This window comes from Equus caballus, chromosome 23 (assembly GCF_041296265.1).
Source record: "Equus caballus isolate H_3958 breed thoroughbred chromosome 23, TB-T2T, whole genome shotgun sequence".
Classification (NCBI taxonomy): domain Eukaryota; kingdom Metazoa; phylum Chordata; class Mammalia; order Perissodactyla; family Equidae; genus Equus; species Equus caballus.
In genome coordinates this window covers 10,870,179-10,895,914 of record NC_091706.1, presented here as the reverse complement: position 1 = coordinate 10,895,914, position 25,736 = coordinate 10,870,179, and the positions used below count along the sequence as shown (strand labels likewise).

General features: G+C 41.7%; 1 protein-coding gene across 7 annotated transcripts; it reads right to left on the bottom strand.

Annotated features, from left to right (window-relative positions):
- Positions 1-195: 195 nt before the first annotated feature.
- On the bottom strand, positions 196-18,200 carry ZNF658 (zinc finger protein 658). Of its 7 annotated transcripts, none has more exons than XM_070248958.1 (7): positions 18,086-18,175; positions 16,869-17,010; positions 16,472-16,562; positions 16,226-16,284; positions 11,365-11,491; positions 10,978-11,073; positions 196-4,284 (listed from the first exon to the last, which is right to left on the bottom strand). In XM_070248958.1, exons 4-7 carry the CDS (start codon positions 16,238-16,240, stop codon positions 1,349-1,351), a joined length of 3,174 nt encoding a protein of 1,057 aa, XP_070105059.1. In that variant the 5' UTR covers positions 16,241-16,284; positions 16,472-16,562; positions 16,869-17,010; positions 18,086-18,175; the 3' UTR covers positions 196-1,348. The 7 variants fall into 7 exon arrangements, with proteins under 7 accessions (XP_070105059.1, XP_070105062.1, XP_070105058.1 ...); XM_070248961.1 differs by having other exon boundaries at positions 16,226-16,252; XM_070248957.1 differs by lacking the exon at positions 16,472-16,562 and having other exon boundaries at positions 18,086-18,200.
- Between the last annotated feature and the right edge of the window lie 7,536 nt (positions 18,201-25,736).

Here is a 25,736-nt window from a genome sequence, read left to right as displayed (position 1 = left end):
GAAAAACTGGACCAGACTAATATTCAGACATTAGCAGGCAGGGCAAAGTCACAACATCGAGCTGAGGGAAGCCGAAAGGATACAGACTGTCACACAAAAAGGGGAAGTGGACAGGTTCGAGCAGACTTGGCTACTGCCTTCTACTAGAACTCACCAGTAATAACAAATTCTCTGCTACAGAGACTCATACAGATGTACTATATAGCACAGACGCTAGTCACATTTATTGGTATTGTCCACAGAATTCGTTACTTCTCCATCTTTAAAACTTCCCATTCCACACTGAGTTTGTGTACAGGTAAATATTTTCTTTTTTATATTCTACAAACCTTAGTATTGCATGTAAAACACAAGTTTTGGTACATCAGTTCTAGGTGAAGATTTGACCTTCAATTCTGAAACTGAGACATTTCCTCAGAAAACAATTCTCTGAAGCAAACTCAGTACAGACACCTGCCACATAACAAGGTTTCAGTCAGTGACAGATCACATACATGATGGTGGTCTCATAAGATTAGTACCATATAGCCCAGACACGTAGTAGGCTATACAACCTAGAGTCTGTGTACACTCTATAACATTCACATGATGACAAAATCACCTAACAACGCATTCCTTAGAACGTATACCATTGTTGGGCAACACACGAATTTGTTAAAAAATGTCATTATAAAAAATACAAAAGTTTCATCTCATCTTAATTATTTCACGTTTAAAGAAGTTCACTTTGCAGAAAAGGCTTGTGTTTTTCCCTGAGATTTCTCTTGATTTTTGATGAAGGCTGATCATTCAAGATATTGACAGAAGTTTTCTCCCTCATGTGAAGTCTCTCATGTACATAGACAGGCTGAATTCTTATTGGTCTTCTCACATTTATTATATTAACAGGCTTTCATCCCACTCTAACAGAGTTGGCTAAGCTATTGCATTCAATCAACAGATCAAAACCTGTAAGAACTCAACAGAGCACAAGTTGATATCTTGCCTAAAAAAAAAAAAAGGCCAACTGGTGAAGATCTGTTAGTGGAGAATTGTTTCACCCAGTTATTCACTCTAGAGTCTCTCACCTTGTGCTCTACCATGTTCAAAATACAGCACCCAAGTCTGTGTGGAAGGCTCTCCATTCTGGTATAACACAGGACAGGAAGAACACAGGTGACTTTCAAGTCCAGTCTTAGCTTAAATGTAGTAGCATCATATTCCATGACCAGCCCCACCTGGATGAAGGAGTGGGAAATTTAAACAAGCTATGGGCCCAGAGAAAAAGAAAATAGTTAAGGGAAATAGGCCAGTCTATGTGACATGAGCTCCTTCATTGTGTTACCTATCTAATAATGTATGAGTTCCTTTAGGACTTCCCAAATTCATTACACACAAGGGCTTTCCCTCTGGTGTGCATTCTTGTATGATGTACTCTAAGAGCTGCCTTACGGACAAAAGTTTTCCCACAGGCATCACATTCATAGGGTTTTTCCCCCGTGTGAATTCTTTGGTGTACTCTGAGGGTTGAATTTTGGGCAAAAGCTTTCCCACATTCATTACATTCATAGGGTTTCTCCCCTGTGTGAATTCTTTGATGTGCACTAAGGTGTGACTTCTGGGAGAAAGTTTTCCCACATTCATTACATTCATAGGATTTTACACCTGTGTGAATTCTCTGATGTACTCTGAGGGTTGAATTATGGGCAAAGGGTTTCCCACATACATTACACTGATAGGGTTTCTCCCCTGTGTGAATTCGCTGATGTGCAGTAACATACGACTTCTGGGAGAAAGTTTTCCCACATTCACTACATTCATAGGGTTTCTCCCCTGCACGAGTCCTCAGATGTGCTCTGAGGTGTGATGTCTTGGAGAAAGTTTTCCCACATTCATTACATTCATAGGGTTTCTCCCCTGTGTGAATTCTCTGATGTGCCCTGAGGGCTGAATTATCAGCAAAAGTTTTCCCACATTCACTACATTCATAAGGTTTCTCCCCTGTGTGAGTTCTTTGATGTGCACTGAGGTGTGTCCTTTGGGAGAAAGTTTTCCCACATTCATTACATTCATAGGGTCTCTCTCCTGTGTGAATTCTTTGATGGACTATCAGGGCTGCCTTATAGACAAAAGTTTTCCCACATTCATTACATTCATAAGGTTTTTCCCCTTTGTGAATTCTCTCATGACCACTGAGGTATGATTTCTGGGAAAAGGTTTTCCCACATGCAGTACATTCATACGGTTTTTCCCCTGTGTGAATCCTCCGATGTGTACTGAGGTGTGTCTTCTGGGAAAAGATTTTCCCACATTCATTACATTCATACAGTTTCTCCCCAGTGTGAATTTTCTGATGTGCTCTGAGGGCTGAATTATGGGCAAAAGTTTTCTCACATTCATTACATTCATATGGTTTCTCCCCTGTGTGAACTCTGTGATGTACTCTGAGAGCTGAATTATGGGCAAAAGTTTTCTCACATTCATTACATTCATAGGGTTTCTCACCTGTGTGAATTCTCTGATGCGCTCTGAGGGCTGAATTATGGGCAAAAGATCTCCCACAGTCATTACATTCATAAGGTTTCTCCCCTGTGTGAATTCTCAAATGTGCTCTGAGAACGGATATATGGGCAAAAGACCTCCCACATTCATTACAATCATAAGGTTTCTCCCCTGTGTGAGTTCTCTGATGTGCTCTGAGGGTTGAATTATCAGCAAAAGTTTTCCCACATTCATTACACTCATAAGGTTTCTCCCCTGTGTGAGTTCTCTGATGTGCACTGAGATGAGTCTTGTGAGAGAAAGTCTTCCCACATTCAATACATTCATAGGGTTTTTCACCTGTGTGAATTCTCTGATGTGCTCTGAGATGGGACGTCTTGGAGAAAGTTTTCCCACATTCAATACATTCATAGGGTTTCTCCCCTGTGTAAATTCTCTGACATTCTTTGAGATGTGCCATCTTGGAGAATGTTTTCCCATATTCATTACTCTGAAAGGGTTTCATCCGTGTGTGTGTTCTCTGGTGTTCTATGATGGCAGACTTCTTGTAAGATTTCCCACATCGATTGTGATCATAAGGTTTCTCCTTTGTATGAACTGTCACATGTTCACTGAGGTTTGACTTCTGACAGAAAGTTTTCGCATATTCATTACATTCACAGAGACTGACCCCCATATGGGTTCCAGGACAATGAACAGAGTGTGAATTTGGAGAAAAGGATCTTCCACATTCCTCACATTCATAAGTTTTGTCCCCCGAGCAGATCCTCTGATGCTGAATGAGGTGTGCTTTCTGGTAAAAGAATTTCCTGCATTCATTACATTCAAATGACTTCTGTCCTGTGCCACTTTGCTGAAATAGATCCAGGGCTGAGTTTTGATGGAAGGATTTCCCATATTTACCACACTCGTAGAAATTCTCTTCTGTGTGAGTTCTCTGATGTATCATAAGGTCTAATTTCTCATAGAAGGCATTTGTACATTCATTAAAAACACAGAATTTATCTCCAGTTTGCGTCTTCTGATGGGTTGAGCTCTGGCTCAAATTTTCTTCACATTTACTGCTTTGAGAAGCACCCTGTCCTGTAATAGTTCTCTGAGGTTGAATGAGGGGTGAATTCCTGATGAAGTTACTCCCACTTTCATGACGTTCACAGTGTGTCATAGCCACGTTAATTTTATTGTACTCCAATAAAGTATTCCTATCGTCACAGGATTTCCCAACTTCATCAAGATCAAAGCATTCTTCCCTTGTGCCATTTCTGACGAGGTTAAATACAGTTGGTTTATCACAGTTTTTCCTAAATTCAAAGTCCTTATAGGATTCTTCTCCTGTTAGAGAACTTGTCACTGTAACACAGACGGTTTTATCACGTAAAACTTTCCCGAACTCATTATACTCAAAGGATTGTGCCAGAGTTTGAAATTTCTGATGATCTTTCTTGTAACTGAGACCTTTCACATTTTTATTACATTCATTAGACTTCTCTCCAGTAGGAGTTTTCTGACGCTTAATCCCAAGCTGCAACTTTTCACCTACATTCATGTAATTGGCCTTCTTTCTTGAATACTTTCTATCATTAATAATTAATTCAGAAACAACTGGCAAATTCACTCTATGTGAGTCACATTTACAGGGCATTGATCCTGAAAAATCTGGAGTTGAATCCAGATTAAATGGTTTTTCTAAAACTTTCTGTACTTCCTTACTCAATCTTTTGTTATCCATGAATATTACTTGCCACAGAGGTTTCTCTTCTTTTTCCCAGTTCCCCTCAAGGTGGACATCAACTTTGTAATAGCCTAAAATGAGAAAAATTGAAAACATCTTATGAATCTTACTTTCTTACAGAGGGGGGCTAAGAGTCATGGTTTTGTTATGTATTGGAATTCTACTGTTTCTAGTCATATTTCCAAAGATTACTAATTAATGCACACAGACAGAAAGACACTCTCTCTCCTCATCCATGTTGTTTAAAAAAAAAAGAAACAGGTATTATTTTTAGTGCTGGCCAAGATGAAGCAGCTCCTTCTTCCCAAGTACTTCCTCTTACCATTAAAAAATCTCTGGACAAAAACAGACAAACAAGAGTTAACAAAGGAAGATGCTAAAAAAATGGAAAGTTGGACTTTGGGACTTAAGAAATGACATGGCAGAGAATTCCAAGGCTTTTCTTTCTGCTCCCACATATTTTATATGGGGTGCTGGAGAAGCCTGAAATCCAAATACAGTAAGAGGGAGACACAGAAGAGCACCAAGGAAAGCCTGTTCTTTTAACCAAAGGTCTGAGAAAAAGGTTGTCTAACAGAACAGAAAACCTTTCTGACAACAGCCACCCTACTGAAGCCAGAAAAACCTGGAACACTCTTCCCTGTGACATAAAGGATTTTTCTTCCCACAGAAACAAAGGATTTGCACACTCCTGCAAAATTTTCATCCATGAGCCAAACTCAAGAGCTCACAGGAAAAATCATGAAAAGTCCTGAGAAAGTTCCATTCATAGGACATTTTGGGAGATGGTAACAGCAGCCATGGGCAAAATTTTACCTGGAACCACATTCCTATCTACTCTAACAAATTGTTGCTTTGGGGCACTGGTGGCAACTCATAGTGGGTAAGGGAAGCAAAGAAGGAAGAAAAGGCAGCACAGAAACAAGAAAACAAGCAGGAATACATGGTAGCCCAATGTTAACACAGCCAGAAGACAGGAAGTACCGCTGGTGAAAACCACACCCTCACAACCCAAGGATGCAATACTTTAAAAAAGAGCTGAATTCACATTATTCTCAAATGCACATGAAATGTTCACCAAGACAGACCACATTCTGGGCTGTAAGCCACATCTTTACAAATATAAGAGAACACAAATCACATAAAGTGTGATCTCAAGCCACAGAGAAATTATACTAGAAGTCAGTAATGCAGACTTATCTGGAGAAGTACAGAGTACTTACAAATTAATACACTTCTCAATAACCCATGGGTCAAGGAGGAAGTCTCACAGAAAGTTAACATACTATGAAGTGAACAAAAACAAAAACTGTTTAAAACATATAGAAATTTGTGGGATGAGGCTAAAGCAGCGCTCAGAGATAAATTTATACCTTAAAACTATCATATGAGAAAAGAAACACCTCCAAATAGTTACCTCAGCTTCCACTTTAAGAAAGTGGACAAAGAGAAGTTAAATCTAAAGAAAAAGGAAGGAAATAATAAAGATTAGAGAAGACAATGGAATTGAAAACAACAGAGAAAAATCAATCAAATCAAAGCTTAGTGCTTTGAAAAGATTTTCCTTTAATAATAAAAAAACAGAGGACAAAAGAGAAGACACATTATCAATATCAGAAAGATAAGCAAGAGAGGATATAACTAGCGACACAACAGACCAAAGACATAATCAAAGAATATTAAGAGAAACCTTATGCCCATAAATTTGACAGTTTACATAAAATGGACAAATTTCTTGAAATAAAAACCACCTACCAAACTCATTCAAGAAGAAAAAGATAACCCCAAAGAGATGAGTATCTATTTAAGAAACTGACAGGGCCAGCCCTGTGGCGCAGTGGTTAAGTTCGCGCGATCCGCTTTGGTAGCCCAGGGTTGACCAGTTTGGATCCTGGGTATGGACATACGCCAGCTCTTCAAGCCATGCTGTGGGAAGCGTCCCACATATAAAATAGAGGAAGATAGGCACAGATGTTAGCTCAGGGCCAACCTTCCTCAGTGAAAAGAGGAGGATTGGTGGCAGATGTTACCTCAGGGCTCATCTTCCTCAAAGAAAAAAAAAAAATTAACTATGTGGTAAAAAAAAAAATGTAGTTTCAAAAAACAGTTCCAGGACCAAATGGTTTTAACAAGCGAATTCTACCAAACATTTAAAGAAGAAATAATACCAACTTTATATAATCTCTTCTAGTAAATACAAGATGAGGAAATATTTCCTAAATCATTCTATGAGGCCTATATTAACCTCATAGTAAAATCGAACAAAGATAGTTCAAGAAAAGAAACCTACAGACCAATATCCCTCATGATAAAAATGCAAAAATCCTGAATGAAAAGTAGCCAAAGAACACAGCAATATATAAAAAGAAATAATAAATGAGGATCAAGTGGGATTCATCCCAAGAATGCAAACTGTTGCAATATCCAAAAATCAACATAATGCATCACATTAATCATCTAAAGAATTAAAATCACAGTCACATCAATTAACGCAAAAAAGTATTCCAAGCCATTCAAAATCCATTCAATAACCTAATAAGGGGAATCCATAAAAAGCTTACAGTTAACATCATACTTAAAAGTGAGAGTTGGAATGCTTCAAACCTGATTGGGAATCAGACAAAGGTGTTTACTCTCAGCACTTCTACCCAAGATTGTAAAGGAAGTTCCAACCAATGCAGTAAGAATAATGCAAGAATAAACAGGAAAGATACAGACTAAGTCTACACAGAAAATCACAGAAAGATCTTCCCCAAACTCCTCAAACTAGTTAAGTGTTCTCAGCAAGGGCAAAATATACAAACATACACAAACAACGATCAACTGGAATTCGAAATCAGATAATATAATTTTCCATCACACCAAAAAATACAGAGCCAAGAAAACTGGGTATCTGTATGCTGAAAACTACTGACGAAAGAAATCCTAAATAAACGGAGACGAGTATGTCGTTCATGGACAGAAAGACTATTATTAAGATGCCAGTTCTCTTTAATTTGATCTACACAGTCAACGCAATCCCAGTTGAAATGTCTGCATGCCTTTCTGTAAATATCAAGAAGCTCATTTCAAAATTCATACAGAAGAAAGTTGGCAGACTCACATTACCTGATTTCAAGACCTAATTAATAAGCTACAGAAATAAAAGTTAATGTGGTACCGGCATAAGCATAACTACGTAGATGAATAAAGAATACAGATGCCACAGAAATATAGTCATAGAAGCACAGAATACATGTACAAATGTATACACACACACACGCACACACATACATAAATATGCATTCATCTGTTGTCCAAGAACAGTGCCAATGCTATTCAATGGAGAAATCACAATCTTTTCAACAGATGGTACTTGGAGTAACTGGACGCCTCTTTTCAAAAATTTAAACCAGACACACACCTCACACCTTCTATGAAAATTAACACCAAATGGATCACAAAGTGTAATGTGCGAAATTTAAAAACGTCTACAAGAAAACATAGGAGGAAATCTCTGCTACTTTGAGTTTCAATGTTTCCAGACAGGACAACAAAAGCATGGTCCTTAAGAGAAAACTAATGAATTGGCCGTTACCGAAACTAATGTTAAGTTTTAGCCGGCCTCCTCTGAGACCCCAACAACAGAAGAAGTGGGGTGCAGCTTCACTTACTGCCAAGTGGGGAGAGAAGTCTAGGTTCCCCATTAGCTCCCCGTTGACACCCTGGGGATTCGGAGGAGAGGCTGCCACATTAACACTGGGCAGGGCTGAGAAATAAGGCTCCCCACCAGCCTTCTGCTGACACTAACCACCCTGTATTTCATCAGGTGCCAAGGTCCCTAGCTCATCTTCATTCCTCTCTCCATCTTTCAGAATCTTACGTTCATCTTATATGTACGCACTACACAGAAGTACATATTTAACTGTACCTGTGGGCAGAGTAGGAAGGAACACATTTACTCCACCTTTCACCTGGTTAATGCTTTTTCTATCTTACTAGGAGTCGTGAACATATTCTCCTTATCACCACATACAATGTTTCTAGTTTTGCTTTGATAATCAGGTCTGTAAGCAACCTGACTCCGACTTTTTGTTTTAATCCAAAAGGTTACCTCAGGATTCTTTCCCCACTGTTCTGTGGGGACAGTGCTGCCTGTCAAAGACCGACTGTCTATAAAGCATGTATTTTCTTGAGCTTTCTTTTCTCTTTCACTCATTTGTTAAACCATCCCAGCCCCAGCTCCATGCTACTGAACTACTGGGAGCTTCACCTAAAGCCCTGCTATCTAGTAGAGCAGGTCCTCCCACATGGCTCTCAGGAACGGACTTACTCGGCTATGGCATTAGGTCTTTACAAACACATCCCCACTTGAATTTATTATATAAGCACTTCTTTTCTTTTGTCTTTGTTAGGGTTAAAGTTTCATCCACTTTATTGTTTTTTATTCAAAGAAACATTCTACAAGTTCTCAGTTTTTTTAGTTTATTAACTTTTAATTGCACTTTCAAGTTCTTCTGCTTTCATTAGTACATTCCTTAGTGCTCTTGCGTAATTTATTAATATAAATATAAGACTACACATTTACCTCTGTTCACTCATTTTGCTATAGCCTATGGTTTCTAATATGCACCTTCTTTTTTTATCTTGTAAATCTCATACAATTTTAGTTTCGGTTTCCTATCTCAGACATTGTTTAAAGGAGGTAATTTTTAAAATTTCCATGTTGAAAGAGTGTTTTTGTTTACCCATTTTATCATTAATTTCTAGATTTACCAAATTGTGTTGAGGGAATGTTATTTGTGGTGACTCTAATTTGTTGGATTTATTGGTGCTCTCTTTTTAGATTAACACTATTATTTTCACAATTTTAAGATTCTTCCATGGGACCATGGAAGGCTTACTCTTTGATTTCAGCATATACACGCACAAATACATGATTCACTTTAGTACAAATATCACGTATATCCTAGACAGGCATAATACTTCTTTAATGTCCACAGTACCTATTATTTAATAAGATGCAGTGTTTTATGACCTCCTGATCCTAGTGAATCATTAAGTTCCTAGAACTTCCTTATTTTGTGTGCTAAGATCCTTGATATCATATTGTTTGGTGCAGTCATTCAAATGCTTAAAGGTTTACTTCAGCTGTGCTCTTGAGCTAGAGGATCTTTATTAATGTATTTACTGCCAAAATTCAAACCTGAATAATAACGGAACACGAAACCCTGAATTATTCTATTTTTACTGACTTAATAACTTTACTATTCTTTTATTACAAACTTCCTAAGATCCTTATTTCGGGATATCTTCTTTAGCCAATCAATATGATCCAATCATTTGCACTTAGCAATTGGGAGATACACCCGACCTAAATTACGTCAACCTGTTACATTATGCTATCTGTTTACATGGCTTCACAACAAAACTTTCAGTAAACACAATGACTTCAGACGATTTTACTTTTTTGCTCTAGGAATTATATTGAACCTATAACTTCTCAAATTCCTGGAATTATTAGTTTAGACAAAGGCTAATAAGTAATAAGCACATGAAAAGATGCCCGACATCATTCGTGATCAGGGAAATTGTTACAGACTGAATCGTGTCTCCCCCCAGATCCATATGGTGAAGCCCTAGCCCCCAGTGTACCTGTACTTGGAGATAAGATCTTTAGGGAGGTAATTAAGATTAAATGAAGTCACGAGGGTGGGGCCCTAATTCTATAGGACTGGTGTCCTTATAAGAAGAGGAAGAGAGATGAGAGCTGTCTCTCCCCACACATGCACAGAGGAAAGGCCAGTGAGGACACAGTGAGAAGGCAGCCAGGAAGAGAGGCCTCACCAGAAATCAACCCTGCTGGTACCTTCATCTTGGACTTCCAGCCTCCAGAACCGTGAGAAATAAATTTCTGTTGTTTAAGTCACCCAGGCTACGGTATTTTGTTATGCCAGTCCAGCTAACTAAAACCGAAATGCAAATCAAAACCTCAGTGATAAGCCACTTCACATCCTCTAGGACGGCAAGAATCAAAAAGTCATACAATCACAAGTGTTGGTGAAGACGTGGAGAAATCAGAACCCTCCTACGCCGTCATCAGGAATGTAAAATGGTGCAGTCACTTTGGAAAATGGTCTGGCAGTTCCTCAAACAGAGTATCCATATAACTCAGCAATTCCACTCCTAGATAGAAACTCAAGAGCAATAAAAGCACACGTCCATGCAAAAATTTGTAAATGAATGTGTATATCAGCATTACTCAATGACAGCCCAAAGGTGGAATCCCAAATGTCCACTGACTGATGAATGGACACACAAATGTGATACATCCACACAAGGAAATATTATTTTGCCATAAAAAGGATGAAGTACTGATACATGCCACAACAGGAACCTTAATCCTAAGTGAAAGAAACCAATCACAAAAGACCCTACATAATGTTGTGATTCCACTGATATGAAATGTCCAGATTAGGCAAATCTATAGAGACAGAAAGTGACTAGTGGTTGCCAGGGCTGGAGGGGACTGGGGGATAGGGAGGTGATAGGTAAAGGGTATGGGGTTTCTTTTTGCGGTGATGAAAATTGACTGTGGTGATGTTTACACCTAGCTGTGAATAATATTAAAAGCCACTGAATTGTGTACTTTAGATGGGTGACATGTATGGCATGCAAATTCTATCTCAATAAAGCTGTGTAAAAGGGGGAAAAAAAAAAAACTTTCGAAAGTGTTCCCCTCTAAGGTCTAACTACCCCAGGTGTTTCTGTCAGGGCTCACTCACCTGGGTACCTCTGGTTTAGGAATTCTTCCTCTAAGGACCAGGGCTCTTCTCCTTGCTCCAACTTGAAAATCACCCGGGGTTTAGTACTGCAGTATCCTGTGAACATAACAATTGAGGGTATATCCAGACCAGATCCATGGGCCTTTGGGTTTCCAAAGGTGGAGAAAGAGACGGTGGCAAGAGCAGCGAAATGAAGGTGCTCATTTGAAGTTTTCAACGCGGAAGTAATGACACAAACATTGTTTCTGTTTCTCTAAAGGTTTCAGTTTCCTTCAACCTCTTAATAAGAAGCCTGAACAACACTAATCTCTAGTGAGGGTTCACGCGTGGTGATTTCAAAAAAAGGAAATGTAATCCAGAGGGAGTCACATGGTAAGGGCTGCTCACCCATGGAGACCAGGTGGCCGTAGTTCTCCAGCATCACATCTTTGTACAGGGCCCTCTGTGTGGAGTCCATCTGCCGCCACTCCTCCTGGGTGAACTCCACAGTCACGTCTTCGAACGACACCAATCCCTATAACAGCACATTTTGTGCAAAGGTTCAGAATTACGTGACAAAGAAAAGACCTTTGAGAACCACTACCATTCCTATTTACTCTTAAGGCTCTAAAACAAATGGCTACAAAAGATGCCAATTTTTGACCTAATTTTGTCGCCAACTTCAAATTGCTCAACTAGTTAAAAAGGTTTTTAACTAACCATAATTCATTTACACATATTTATGAATTATAGGGGTTTGTTACAGAAAAAAATTCAATGTAAAGCGACTTCCTACAACTCTTCCACATCCCAAGGAATTGCCCTGGGTATTCTAGAGACTTCTAGGATAGTCAGTCTCTCCTTGGACATTATCACTGCAAATAATGGGGGCCAAGGAAGAGATCTATGTAAGTTGTGGAGACATTATACATGACCAAACTTATGTATAAGTAAATGTATAAAGATAAATAAATCTAGAGCTCATGAAGAACGAAGAACAACTTACCAAGGAGTTGAAATCAAAGAGACCAGTAGAAGAGAACACTATCTACACTGACGGGACAGGAATGGATATAAGGATAGGGGTATAATCACAGAGCAGAAGCAACAACCAGTTTGATGACTACTTTCTTGTGGAGCTACCCAGTCTAACTGCACGAGCAGCTCCTTGAATGCTGGTGCCAAACACCGATATTTGGGAAACAAAAGGAAAAAAATGTGTTAGAAGTCATCGTGAGACGGATCTGCTGAGGTTGCTACTGAAAGGTCTATGGAACATAATATTGGAAATGCCCCTTAAACTAGTATACATATGGTTTTAGAACACAGAAGGAAGGTCTAGGATGAAGACAAGCATTTAGGAATTACTAGCAATTTAGGTGGGAACTCAAGTTATCAGAGGCAATCAGACAGCAACTTGAGCACATGGGGACCGAGGAAAGAAAAGCACCAAAAACAGAATTTGAGGAGCCACGAATATTAAAGAGGCTGGCAGAAAAAGTACAGGCCATAAAGCCAGAGAGGATGTTTTCTGAAAAGTAACAACAGGATCGGGAGAGGGAGGAGTCCTTGAAACTGAGCAAAGGGAAAGTTTCCACAACCAAAGGCTTCAAAGGGGCTGGGAGGAGGAGGAAATGGGGAGTCGCTGTCCAACAGGTACCCACCTTCAGTTTTGGCTATGCAAGGTCATTAAGTTCCAGAGATCTGCTGCACAAATGATGCCTACAGTTAACCATACTATCATGCACACATAAAATTCTGAACAATTTGCAAGAGGGCAGATCTCATGTTAAGTGTTCTTTTCACAATTAAAAATAAAAAGAAAGCAAGTAGACCAAGAGAAAAGAGGACAGAAACAAGCTTTTTTCCCTGGTGCTGTGTACCCAATTGTCTGTTCATTCACGTCTTCAGTGCTACTGAGCGAGTACCTCCTCTGCGTGAAGCTCAGCGCTCGTAGCTGGTAACCAAAACAAATGAACAAAAGAACAGGAGTACCTCTCACTAAATTTATCTTAATCTGAAAAACGTAAAGAAAAGTTAACTATATTTTCAAAAACTAAAAAATTAGTGGGAAAAGTGGCATTGTTTTCATTCGTGCCAATGTCTTTCACATCTGGCTTAATAAAAATCAGCTGGATTAAAAAATATTAAGCTAACAAGTGACCTAAGTGAAAATGGTGAGGTAAGGATCCAAGAAAATTCTCTCTTTCATAAAAGCGATAAACAAACTGGCAAAAATTGTAGAAGTTAACAAAAGCAACCTACGGGACATGTATTCAAGGAAAACAGCTGAATCAGAGTAAAAACAGTGATAGAGGATCCTTTTCACTGACCCTATTCCCATCCCTTGCTCTCCAACTCTGTGGTGGTTTGAGAACCAACAATCTGCCATCACAGTTAAAACCAGCAGCCTGGCAACTACTGGAGGGAGAAGAGCTGGGGTGAGGTTCCCTCAAAGCCCCACTCCCAGAAAACTCATTATTTGGCCTGTTTGGTGATTCCTTGAAAGACCCCACTTGCAAAGGTGTCTTTACTTGAGCTCACTCAGAGCTCACAGAGAATGAAAAGCCATATGCTCAGAGGCATTTGTCAAAAACATCTGAAGGCACTTGTTTAACTTAGTGGCTATCTGAGGAGGTAGATAACAGTTGGGGCAAACAATACCCTAATCAAAAAGCTTAAAAGGAAAAGCTGGGGAATGAGATGTCCACACAGATTTTTAAAAGCTCCAATATATTCCTGAGAATCTAGAAGGCCACATTCATGTGGAGAGCTGTGCATATGCCCAGGGCTGTGAGCATGCTCAGGAAAGATGTGAGAAGGCACTACGCTGTCACCTCTAACTGACCTTGAGGTTTGGGCTAAGAAGGGAGTGAAGGCCAGCACAGAGTCGTAAACTGCCTGCCTGACTGCTGCAGGAATGCCCTCACACGCACAGAGCCCCTTAGCAAAGACCTGGAGACTTACCGGTTCCTGGCATTTAAGGACAGGGACTCCAACTGCCACAGATCACAAGAAACACAGGCTCTAGGGCATTAGCTCAAAAACAGTCAGTGAACAAATAAATTTCAACAGTGACCCCCACGGAGGGGAGAAATTCTGATTTCTAGACTTGCTGCATTGTTGCACTTAAAATGTCCAATCATCAACAAAAGATTGCTAAACAAAGAAAGAAACAAGAAAGTAAGACCCTTATGTAGGAAAAAGTGTAATCAACAGAAATCGATTCCTGCATCTGAGGAAGCAGATGTTGGACTTACTGGGCAATGACTTTAAATCAGCTATTTTAAATATCATCAAAGACCTAGAGAAAACAATGTCTAAGGACTCAAAGAAAGTATGAGAACAATATTTCACTAAATAAAGAGTATCAATAAAGAGATAGAAATTATAAAAAGGAACCAAATAGAAACTTAAAGAGTTGAAAAGTACAACTGAAACAAAACTTTCATTAGAGGGATTCAAGAGCAGATTTCAGCAGGTGGAAGAGAATGAATGGACATATGTCCACTGAAATTACAGAGTGAGAAACAGAAAGAAAAAATAACTGCAAAAAATGAACTAGGAGACGGTCCCAAGTCTACAAACGTACGTGTAATGAGAGTCCCAGACAGAGAGGAAAGAAAAGGTCTGAAAGAATATTTGAAGAAATAATCAACAAGAAGTCTCCAAGTTTGATGGAAAACATTAATCTACACATCCAAGAAACTCAACAATCTTCAAGTAGGATAAACTTGGAGTAAGAGATCCACACATGGACACAGGATTAATCAAACTACCAGACGAGAAAAAGGCACAATCTTGAAAGCAGCAAGAAAGAAGTGACTCATCCTGTACAATAGTATGATTGTACAAGCTGACTACTAACCAGAAACCATGGAGGACAGAAGGCAGTGGGACGACAACACAGTCAAAATGCTAAAAGAAAAAGGTTGTCAATCAAGAATTCTACACCCAGCAAAAGCGGAAAAATTAAAACCTTCCCGGATAAACAGAATTTGTCACAGGCAAAACTGCCCTATGAGGAGTAATACAGGAACTGGTTCAGCAAATCTACAGAGACAGAAAGTCGAGGGGCCTGGGGGTGAATGGAATGATGGGAGAAGATAAAGTGTACAGACTTGCTTTTTAAGTTGATGAAAATGTTCTAAAATCCACTGTGGTGCCGTTTGTACATATCTACGGGTACACTAAAAAAATCATTGAATTCTACATTTTAAATGGGTGAATGGCATGGTATGTGAGCGGAATCTCAATAAAGCTGTTTAAAGAAAAAAATGAGAGAAAATGAAATCATTCCAAGACAACAGACGAGATTAAAGGGCCAAAGAGGGAAACTGGGGATGAGCCATGTGCAAGGACAAGGGAAAGACGACGACTCCATGAAGATATCAGCAGGAGAAGGACAGAGCCAGTGGAAGGTGTCACAGACACTCACAGAGACACTTTCCAGAAGGACAGAGTGAGAAGTAGAGGCAAGTGCTACAGAAAAGTCAAGTAAGCAAAGGATCAGGCAAGACCCAATGGATTTGATCATAATCGAGTCTCTGGTCACTGGAGATCACAGGTAAGTGGGGAGAGAGACCAAGGCCTCATGAAAAGGTTTAGAGCGTGACTGAAAGTGTTGAAACACTTGAAGGAGAACAGAATTTTAAACTGTCTGCTGGGCTGACCGTTTTAAACTGTCCTGAAAATCACGGGTACTCGAAATATTTATGGAGAGTAATCTTAAGGATAGTCAGTTGGTCCATCAGAAAAATGTCTCCTGCAATCCCTGTGTTGGAGTTTGTGAAAAACAGTACTGACTGAGCTCACTTCAGCGTTACCTCTTCTACCTTTACTGAAGCACAAGTGGAGGCAACGTCCTATGTTATCTTAGGGTTACTACTGGAAGCTGTTAACTAAATCACGTAGTTGAAAACAACAAAGATATTCTTCACCTTCAATTGTCTTTATAGTCTATGAGGAATCAGTTTGCTTTACCTTCTCACCAACGTTAACCTTGAAAGAAATATCACGCCTGATACCCTGCCACGGCTATCACAAACCTCAGAAATAAACCTGGAACTCCAACGTAGTACATCTGCAATGTCAGAGGACCTGCATGTACCCACCTGCCACCTTTGCTCTGCTCTTCAACTGTATTTCTGTGTCTTCTCTGAATGCATCTGATCCATTTCTATTTCTACTCTTCCATGTTGACGGAGAGACACGTAAGCCCTTATAAAATCCCTTGTAACACAAGCAAGCTATTAAAAACTGAACTCACCTGAGCTATGTTCATTTTCTGCTACTCCTGGAAGAAGGTAAAGAACTGTGAAGGTTCAGCTGGGGAGGAGGAAAGAGAAATGGGGTCATGAGAAACCTGGTCAGCCCTACAACTCCTACACTCACCTGCCTAAAACTCCCCTTATACCAGCTGGAGACAAGCCTTCCCTATGGGAAAACAGCCCTTGCACACGCTGGAGAAGGGAGAGGAAGGGACACAGAGGGAGCACCACCTGAACGTGCGCACCTCGGATATGACTCTCTGGGCTTAACCTTGCATTTTCACTGAGTAAGGTACACTGCTTTTTCTTGATGAGTTAACGTCTATCCTCTTCTGACTAATTAGCAGTAGCAGCAGCAGCAGCAGCAGCAGCAGCATGAAACAGAGGAATAAACAAATTCAGCAACACCGGGGGGGGGGGGGGAACCCTCTACCTTCATTAAAACTAACGTTGTCCAAAACAACTACTCAGGCTGGATTATTAACCAAGTTCTTGTCTTTACACCTTGAGTTAGAGCTTCACAGAAAACTCCGAGATAAAAACGGATGCTTCATACAAGAAATAAATTTCTTGCAACTTTCTGTTCTCAATTGGTTGCAGTTCCTAAAAAAGATCTTCGGATCAGATGCTTACAGTACTCACCCGTGTAAGTCAACAGCTGTGCGCTTAGTTCCTGGGTCTGCCCTGGGTGACTCGACAAACCCCGTTCATTACAGGCCTGCTGTCTTTGGGCTTCCGAAAGCGTCCAGCACAGAAAACCCCTCTCCTCCCATTTCGTTTTTCTCTATGCTCAGGAAAGAGGCAGCATCGGCATCACTCATAGATGCCACACGTGGTGAGGAACAGGCGCGACAGCAGCTCAGAATCCGCAGGGGGCGCGGGGAGAACGGAGGAGACAGGGGACTGCTTGGGGTCCCGCCCGCGCTCGCGGGTTAGCCTTCCCCGGACGCCACGTCCCCACCAGCCGTCAGCGACCCGCCCGCTCCTGCGCAGCCTCACAGTCCCCCATCCCCGCCACCCCAGGCCGCCGCCTTCCGCAGGCGGGTCCACAGCGTCCACCGCACACAGGCCGGGCCGGCTTCCGGGCGCGGGGACCTCCTCGAGCCCGCCTCACGCCACACAGGGACCCACAACTGCTTCTGACCGGGCGCCTCGGGCCCGCGCGTGCCTGGAACCTTCCGCCTCCGCTCCGAAGCCCCGCAGGGCTCCGTCAGCAAGGCCGCTCTGCCCAGAGGCAGCTGTCCCCGCGGCCCCCTCGCCCCTGCCGTGAGAGAGCTCCTTTGCTCCCGAGGGGCTGGGACCCGGGGCGCGGAGCCAGTGCCCTTTATCCCAAGCGTCACCCAGCGCTCCACGCCCGGCTCCTCCGGAACTCGCCAGAAACGTCCTGGGCGGCCACGCGGCCGTCAGCCGCCCGCGACCACCGGCCCTGCCGCCGGCTAGGGCCACAGGGCGAGGCGCCTCCGGAGGCCCCGAAGCGAGGCAGCGGCAACGCCGATTCGCCGCCTTCCACCGCCCGCGGCTCCGGACAGACGCCGAGCTCCCTTCCGGCTGCCTCAGCCCCGCCCCGGCCCGAGCCCCGCGCCGCGAGCCCCGTCCGCGCCCACCGCGCGGGCCCCGCAGGCCGCCGCCGCCGCAGGTGTGCGCGCGGAGGACGCGAGCTCTCGAGAGCGACGCCCACGGCGGCGAAGCGGCCCGAGGCGCCGCCCCCAGCCCGCGCCCCGGGGCCGCCGGGGACGCGGGGCTAGGGGAGGGCAGGGCCCGGTGGCGCCTCCGGGGCACCCCGCTCCCGTCCCCGGACGCGAGCCTAGCCGGCCCGGCAGGCCCCCAGCCGCGCGGAGGCCCGTCCCCAGCGATCTCACCCCGAGCGGCAGCCTCCGCTCCCGCCTACACCTACAGACGTCCGGACGCTGGCCCTCTCGCGCCCGGGGAGGCGGGGGAGGGCGGGGCGGCGCTGGGTGTGCGCGTGCGCAGAGTGAGCGCCGAGGACCCTTCCCAGACTGCTGCGCGGAGGGCCCGCACCATCCAAGACTACATTTCCCATAAGACCCTGACACAGCAGCAAGTGGTTTGGGAAGCGTTACTGCTGCTTTCGCGAGTTGGAAGACGTGACGATTGGACCTTGCTGCTGGAGATTTTTCCTGAATCCTAGAGGTTGTGGGTTAGACTTTTGCTTTACGACATTTATGACAAAGCGTGGTTCTCGATCGGATCCTGGTTGTAAAAAACAACAGCTGCAAGGAGGCAGTTGGAGAGATATGAACATGGACTAGCTATGGAAATATTAAGGGTTATTATATATACGCAAGCAATATTATACATATATGGTTAATGGTTAATATATATAATCAGCATTACTTTGATTAGTGATAATATTTGGACGAGGTACGAAATTGTTATGTTTTACACATGCATACTGAAACATTTACGATTATGAAATCATATATTTGGAATTTACTTTTTAAAACTTCAGCAAACGAATTAGAGATAGCAAATATGGCCAAGGGTTAAGAATCATTAAATCTCTGTAATACGTGTGTATAATGCTCATTTTACTCTTTCTGCTATTCTGAGGTTTTGAAGACGTGGAGGTGGGTGCGGGGAGGAGACGGGGGGTACGTTAGGGAGTTTCCCGTCCCTCCAGAAGTGCACCTTTTAAAGTCGAGCTGCCAGGAGAAGCAAGGGTACACCCAAGTGTCCCTTAGGGTTACGGCTGTGAGGTAGAACAAATAGTAGAAAATGGATGGAGCCAACATTAATGAAAAAGAGTAACACCTGTGACCCGCAGGGTTTATGGGGGCGGGGAGTTGAGGGGGAAGAGAGAATACGCCAGCTGTTCAAAATTGCACAAGTAATACGTGAAAACACATACACCCCAAAATAAGAAAATTATTATATCACTTTTGCATTTCCATGAGTAAACCGTTTTTGAAAATTAATGTGTGCACACTTCAGACTTTTCACAAATTAGAGACATAGGGGCGCAATAACAATTTTTTTCTAGTAGGCTTTTTTAGAGCAGTTTTAGGCCTACAGAATGAGCAGAAAGCACAAAAAGAGTTCCCATAGACCCCCTCTCACCACCCCACACGCAGTTTCTCCTATTAACATCTTACATTAGTGTGGTACATTTTGTACACTTAACAAATGATCCATTGTTCCTAGCTAAAGTCCGTAGTTTACATTACCGGTCGCTCTTTGCGTTGTATAGTTTTATGGGTTTTGCCACATGGATCATGTCATCTGGTGTAATATCCGTCATTATAGTGGTGTAAAATGCACCATTGCATTATTGTACAGAATAGTTTTACTACCCTAAAAATCTCCTGTGCTCTGTCTATTCCACCTCTCCCTTCTTGTTTTCTCCTCCTGGACTCCTGGCAGCCACTCATCTTTTTACTGTCTCAATAGCTTTACCTTTTCCAGAATGTGGTATAGTAAGTAGCTTTTTTAGACTGGCTTCTTTCACTTAGAATACGCGTTTAAGCTTTCTCCATGTCCTTTTGTGGCTTGATAGCTCACTTCTTTTTATCACTGAATAATATTCCATTGTATGGATGTACACAGTTTGTTTATCCACTCATCTATTGAAAGACATCTTGCTTGATTCTGAGTGTTTGCAATTATGGATAAAACTACTATAAACATTTTTTTGTGTGCAGACTTTTGTATTGACGTGTCTTCTTCTTCTTTTTTAAAAAAGATTGGCCCTGAGCTACCGTCTGTTGTGAATGTTTTTTTTTTTTTTTATCTTCTTCTCTGCAAAGTCCCCCAGTACGTAGTTGTATATTCTAGTCGTGGGTCCTTCTAGTTCTGCTATGAGCAGTTCTAGGTCTGCGTCCAGGATCCGAACCGGCGAAACCCCGGGCTGCCGAAGCGGAGTGCGCAAACTTAGCCACTCACACTTAACCACTCACAGCCGGGCTGGCCCCGACAGAAGTTTTCAAATCAACTGAGTAAATACCAAGGAGTGCAATTGCTGGATTGTATAGTGGAGACTGTGGTTAGCTTTATAAGAAACTGCCAAACTGTCTTCCAGAAGTGGATGTATCATTTTGCATTTTCACCAGCGATGAATGACAGTTCTCATTGCTCCATGTCCTCACCAGCATTAGGTGTTGTCAGTATTTTGGATTTTGGCCATTCTAATAGGTGTGTAGTGGTATCTCATAATTTGCGATTCTGTAATGATATCTGATGCTGGACTTCTTTTCATATGCCTAACTGCCATAAGTATATCTTCTTTTGTGAGGTGTCTAACTCTTTCACCCATTTTTTATTGGGTTGTTAATTTTCTTATTGTTGAGTTTTAAGAGTTACTTATATATTTTGGATAAAATTCCTCTACCAGATGTCTTTTACAAATATTTTCTCTCAGTCTGTGGCTTGTCTTTTCATTTTCTTGATATTCATTCAGAAAGCAGTTTTTACTTTTAATGAATTCAAACTGATCAATTTGTTCATTCTTGGATTGTGCTTCTGGTGTTACCTAAAAACTCATTGCCAAACTCAAGGTCACCTAGATTTCCTTCTGTGTTATCTCCTAGAAGTTTTATACTTTTGCTTCATATTTTTCAGTTTATGATCCACTTTGAGTTGATATTTGTGAGAAGTAGAAGGTCTGTGTCTACCTTTATTTTTTTCCATGTGGCTGTTCAGTTTTTCTAGCACCATTGTTAAAAAGACTATCTTTTCTTCATTGCGTTGTCTTTGCTCCTTTGTCAAAGATCATTTGACAATATTTGTGGGCTCTCTATTCTGTTCCATTAATGTTTTTGTTGATTCTTTCTGCAGTACCACACTGGTTTGACCACTTCAGCTTTATAGTAATTTTTGAAGTCAGGTAGTGTCAGTCCTCTGACTTGGTTATTTTTTAATACAGGCATCACTCGGAGATATTGTGGGCTCAGTTCCAGACCACGGTAAGAAAGCAAATATTGCAATAAGGTGAGTCACATGAATTTTTTGTTTTCCCAGTGCATATAAAAGTTATGTTGAGAGAGTGATGACAGCACCATGGTGGAGTGAACTTGCCCAGGACTGTCTCCCCCCCCAACATACAACAAAAAGTGACATCCGTACTCCAACAGAAGACATCATAACAACACGAAAACCTCGGAGAGACATGCAGCCACACGACAGAGTGCAGAGAGGCTGGAGTTCCCCTTGGAGGAGCTGGAACAGTGTAAGAGAGAACTTCACTCCCTCCCCCAAAGACTGGGATTGCTGCTGCGGGCGGATCCATGAGGGAAGGAGCGGGCGAGGGGTCGCTCATTTGGAGGATCACCCAGGACTCCCACGGGCCCTTGCTGCCTAGAGGGAAGCCTTCTAACGGGGTGAAAGCCTTCACACGGGGTGACCTCATCAAGCCAAGACACCAGGAGACCAGATAGCGACAGCTGATCGAGAAATCCCAGAGTGCATGCGGGAGATAGCACCCCTCCCCCGACCCGCTCAGCGTGGCTCCAGCCCCTGGGATCTCAGCTGAAGGTGGAGGGCTCAGAATACGAGGCTCTCAACCCCCACCCAATGGCAATAGGTGGTAACTGCAACCGAATACTATCAGAATGAGAAAGCCCTGACCTTCCAACATCAGACACTACATCAAATCTCCAGACCGGAGACAAAACGGCAAGCCCCCAGAACTCAGCCCTAAGGACACAGAAATATATAAGCTAAACGACAATGAATTCAAAATAGCTATCCTCAAAAAACTCAATGAGGTAAAAGAGAATGTGGAGAAACAATTCAATGAGTTTAGAGGCTACTTCACAAAAGTGACTGCAACTGTAAAGAAGAATCAATCAGAAATATTAGAGATGGGGGCCGGCCCAGTGGCGGAGCGGGTAAGTGTGCACATTACACTGCGGCAGCCCAGGGTTTGCCGGTTTGGATCCCAGCTGCGGACATGGCACCGCTTGGCAAGTCGTGCTGTGGTAGGCATCCCACATATAAAGCAGAGGAAGATAGGCATGGATGTTAGCTCAGGGCCAGTCTTCCTCAGTAGAAAAATAAAAGAAATATTAGAGATGAAAGACACAATGGAAGAGATAAAACAAAATACGGATTCCCTCAATGCTCGTGTGGACATCATAGAGGAGCATATCACCATAATCGAAAATAGATATGTTGAAATGCTCCAGACAGAGGAGGAGAGAGAACTAAGACTAAAAATGAATAAAGAAAGTGTCTGAGAAATATCCGACTCAATGAGGAAAGGCAACATAAGAATTATAGGTCTTCAAGACGGTGAAGAGAATGAGAATGGAGCAGAAAGCGTGTTCAAAGAAATGATAGCAGAGAACTTCCAAAATCCAGGGAAAGAGAGGGAAATCTGTGTGGAAGAAGTTTCCAGATCTCTTAGATTTGTCAATGTAAAAAGACCGACTGCAAGGCGTATAGTAGTACAACTGGCAAAAATGAATGACAAAGAAAGAATACTCTGGGCAGCAAGGCAGAAGGAAATAACCTACAAAGGAACCCCTATCAGGCTTTCAGTGGATTTCTCTGCAGAAACCTTACAAGCTAGGAGAGAATGGAATGACATATTCAAAACTTTAAAAGACAGGAATCTTCAGCCAAGAGTACTCTATCCAGCAAAAATATCCTTCCGATATGATGGAGAAAATAAATGTTTCTCAGACAAACAAAAGCTAAGGGATTTTGTAGCCATGAAACCCGCCCTTACAAGAAATCCTCAAGAAGGCCCTCATACCCGAAAAAGGAAAAAAAGAGAGAAAGTGGTCACAAAATACAGAGTAAGGAGATACATGGGTAGACAGAATCAGAATAGGATGGCAAATATTCAACTATAGCTTTCGGCTAAAGGGAAGGAAAACACCAAAAACAAAGACAATTTTGTCACTTTAACCACAAACTCACAACACAAGATGGAATAAGATATGAGAAAAACAGCTTAGGAGGGGAAGAGGAAATGGACTGAATCGGTTTAGACTAAGGAAGTAAGAAGCCATCAGAAAATGGGCTATCTTATACACGAGATTCTGAATACAAACCTCAGCGTAACCACTAAACAAAAAAGCAGAACAGAGACACAAAAATAAATAAGGAAAAAACAAAGAAACACATCATAAAAATCTACCTAATTCAATGGGTAGACAAAAACACACAGGACGAAAAACAAAGGAAATGCAGGAAAACCGGAAAACAAGTGATATAATGACAGCATTAAGCCATCAAACATCAATAATCACTCTAAACGTAAACGGATTGAATTCACCAATAAAAAGACACACAGAGTGGCGAGATGGATTAAAGAAGAAGACCCAACAATTTGCTGCCTCCAGGAAACACACCTCAGCTCCAACGACAAACACAGGCTCAGAGTGAAGGGATGGAAGACGACACCCCAGCTAATGGCAAACAAAAGAAAGCAGATGTCATAATACTTATATCAGACAAAGTAGACTTCAAGATAAGACAGGTAAAGAGAGACAAAGAGGGGCAGTATATAATGATCCAATGGACACTCCATCAAGAAGAAATAACGCTTAAAAATATTAACGCACCCAACACAGGAGCACCAAAGTTCATAAGCAACTATTAAAAAACCTACAAGAAGATATTAAAAATAACATACTAGTAGTCGGGGACCTCAACACTCCACTCACATCAATGGATAGATCATCCAGACAGAAAATCAACAAGGAAACGGTGGAATGAAATGAAAAGCTAAACCAGTTGGACTTAATAGACATATATAGAATACTCCATCCAAAACAAGCAGAATACACATTCTTCTCAAGTGCGCATGGAACATTCTCAAGGATAGGCCATATGTTGGGAAGCAAGGCAAGCCTCTATAAATGTAGAAAAAAATGAAACAATAACAAGCATCTTTTCCGATCATAATGCTATAAAGCTAGAAAGTAATTACAAGAAAAAAGCCGAGAGAGGGACAAAGATGTGGAGACTAAACAACATGCTATTGAACAAGCAATGGATCATTGAAGAAATTAAAGGGGAAATCAAGAGATATCTGGAGACATATGAAAACGATAACATAGAATACCAACTCATGTGGGACGCAGCAAAAGCTGTATTAAGTGGGAAATTCATCGCAATACAGGGACACCTTAATGAACAAGAAAAATCCCAAATAAGCAATCTCAAATTACACCTATCTGAATTAGAAAAACAAGAACAAGCAAAGCCCAAAGTCAGCAGAAGGAGCGAAATAATAAAAATCAGAGCAGAAATAAATGCTTTGGAAACAAAAAAGGCAGTAGAAAGGATCAATGAAACAAAGAGCTGGTTCTTTGAGAAGAGAAATAAAATCGACAAACACCTAGTCAGACATAATGCAAAGAAAAAAAGAGAGAAAGCTCAGATAATCAAAATCGGAAATGAAAGAGGAGAAGTAACAGACTGTGCAGAAATACAATGGATTATAAAAGAATACTATGAGAAACTATATGCCAAAAAAATGGATAACCTAGAGAAAATGGATAAATTCTTAGACTCTCACCACCTCCAAAAGCTGAGTTGAGAAGAAACAGACAATCTGAATAGACCAATCACAAGGAAAGAGATTGAAACAGCAATCAAAAGCACCCTAAAGAATAAAACCCCAGGACCAGATGGCTTCCCTGGTGAATTCTACCAAACTTTCAGAGAGGATTTAATACCTGTCCTTCTCAAACTATTCCAGAAATTTAGGGAGGATGGAACACTCCCTAATACATTCTCCAGGGCCAACACCACTCAGATACCAAAACCTGACAAGGACAGCACAGAAAAGGAGAACTACAGGCCAATATCGCTGATGAACATAGATGCAAAAATCTTCAAGGAAATTTTGGCAACCCAAATTTGGCAATACATCAAAAGGATCATCCATCATGATCCAGTGGGATTCATACCAGAGACACATGGATGGTTCAACATCCACAAATCAATCAACGTGATACACCACACCAACAAATTGAGGGATAAAAACCACATGGTCATCTCAATAGATGCAGAGCAAGCATTGACAAGATCCCACAGCCACTTATGATGAATTCTCTTAACAAAATGGGGACAGAAGGAAATTACCTCAACATAATAAAGGCCATGTATGACAAACTCACAGCCAACATCATACTCAATGGGCAAAAACTGAGCACCATCAGCCTGAGAACAGGAACAAGGCAAGGATGCCCGCTATCGCCACTCTTATTCAACATAGTACTGGAGGTTTTGTCCAGAGCAATTAGGCAAGAGAAAGGAATAAAAGGAATCCAGATAGGGAGTGAAGAACTGAAATTCTTGCTGTTTGCAGATGACATGATCTTATATATAGAAAACCCCCAAAAATCCATCAGATAGCTAATAGAAATAACTAACAACTACAGTAAAGTTGCAGGGCACAGAATCAACTTACAAAAATCAGTTACTTTTCTGTACTCCAATAACAAATGTACAGAAAGAGAACTCAAGAATATAATTCCACTTACAATCGCAACTAAAAGAATAAAGTACCTAGCAATATATTTAACCAAGGAGGTGAAG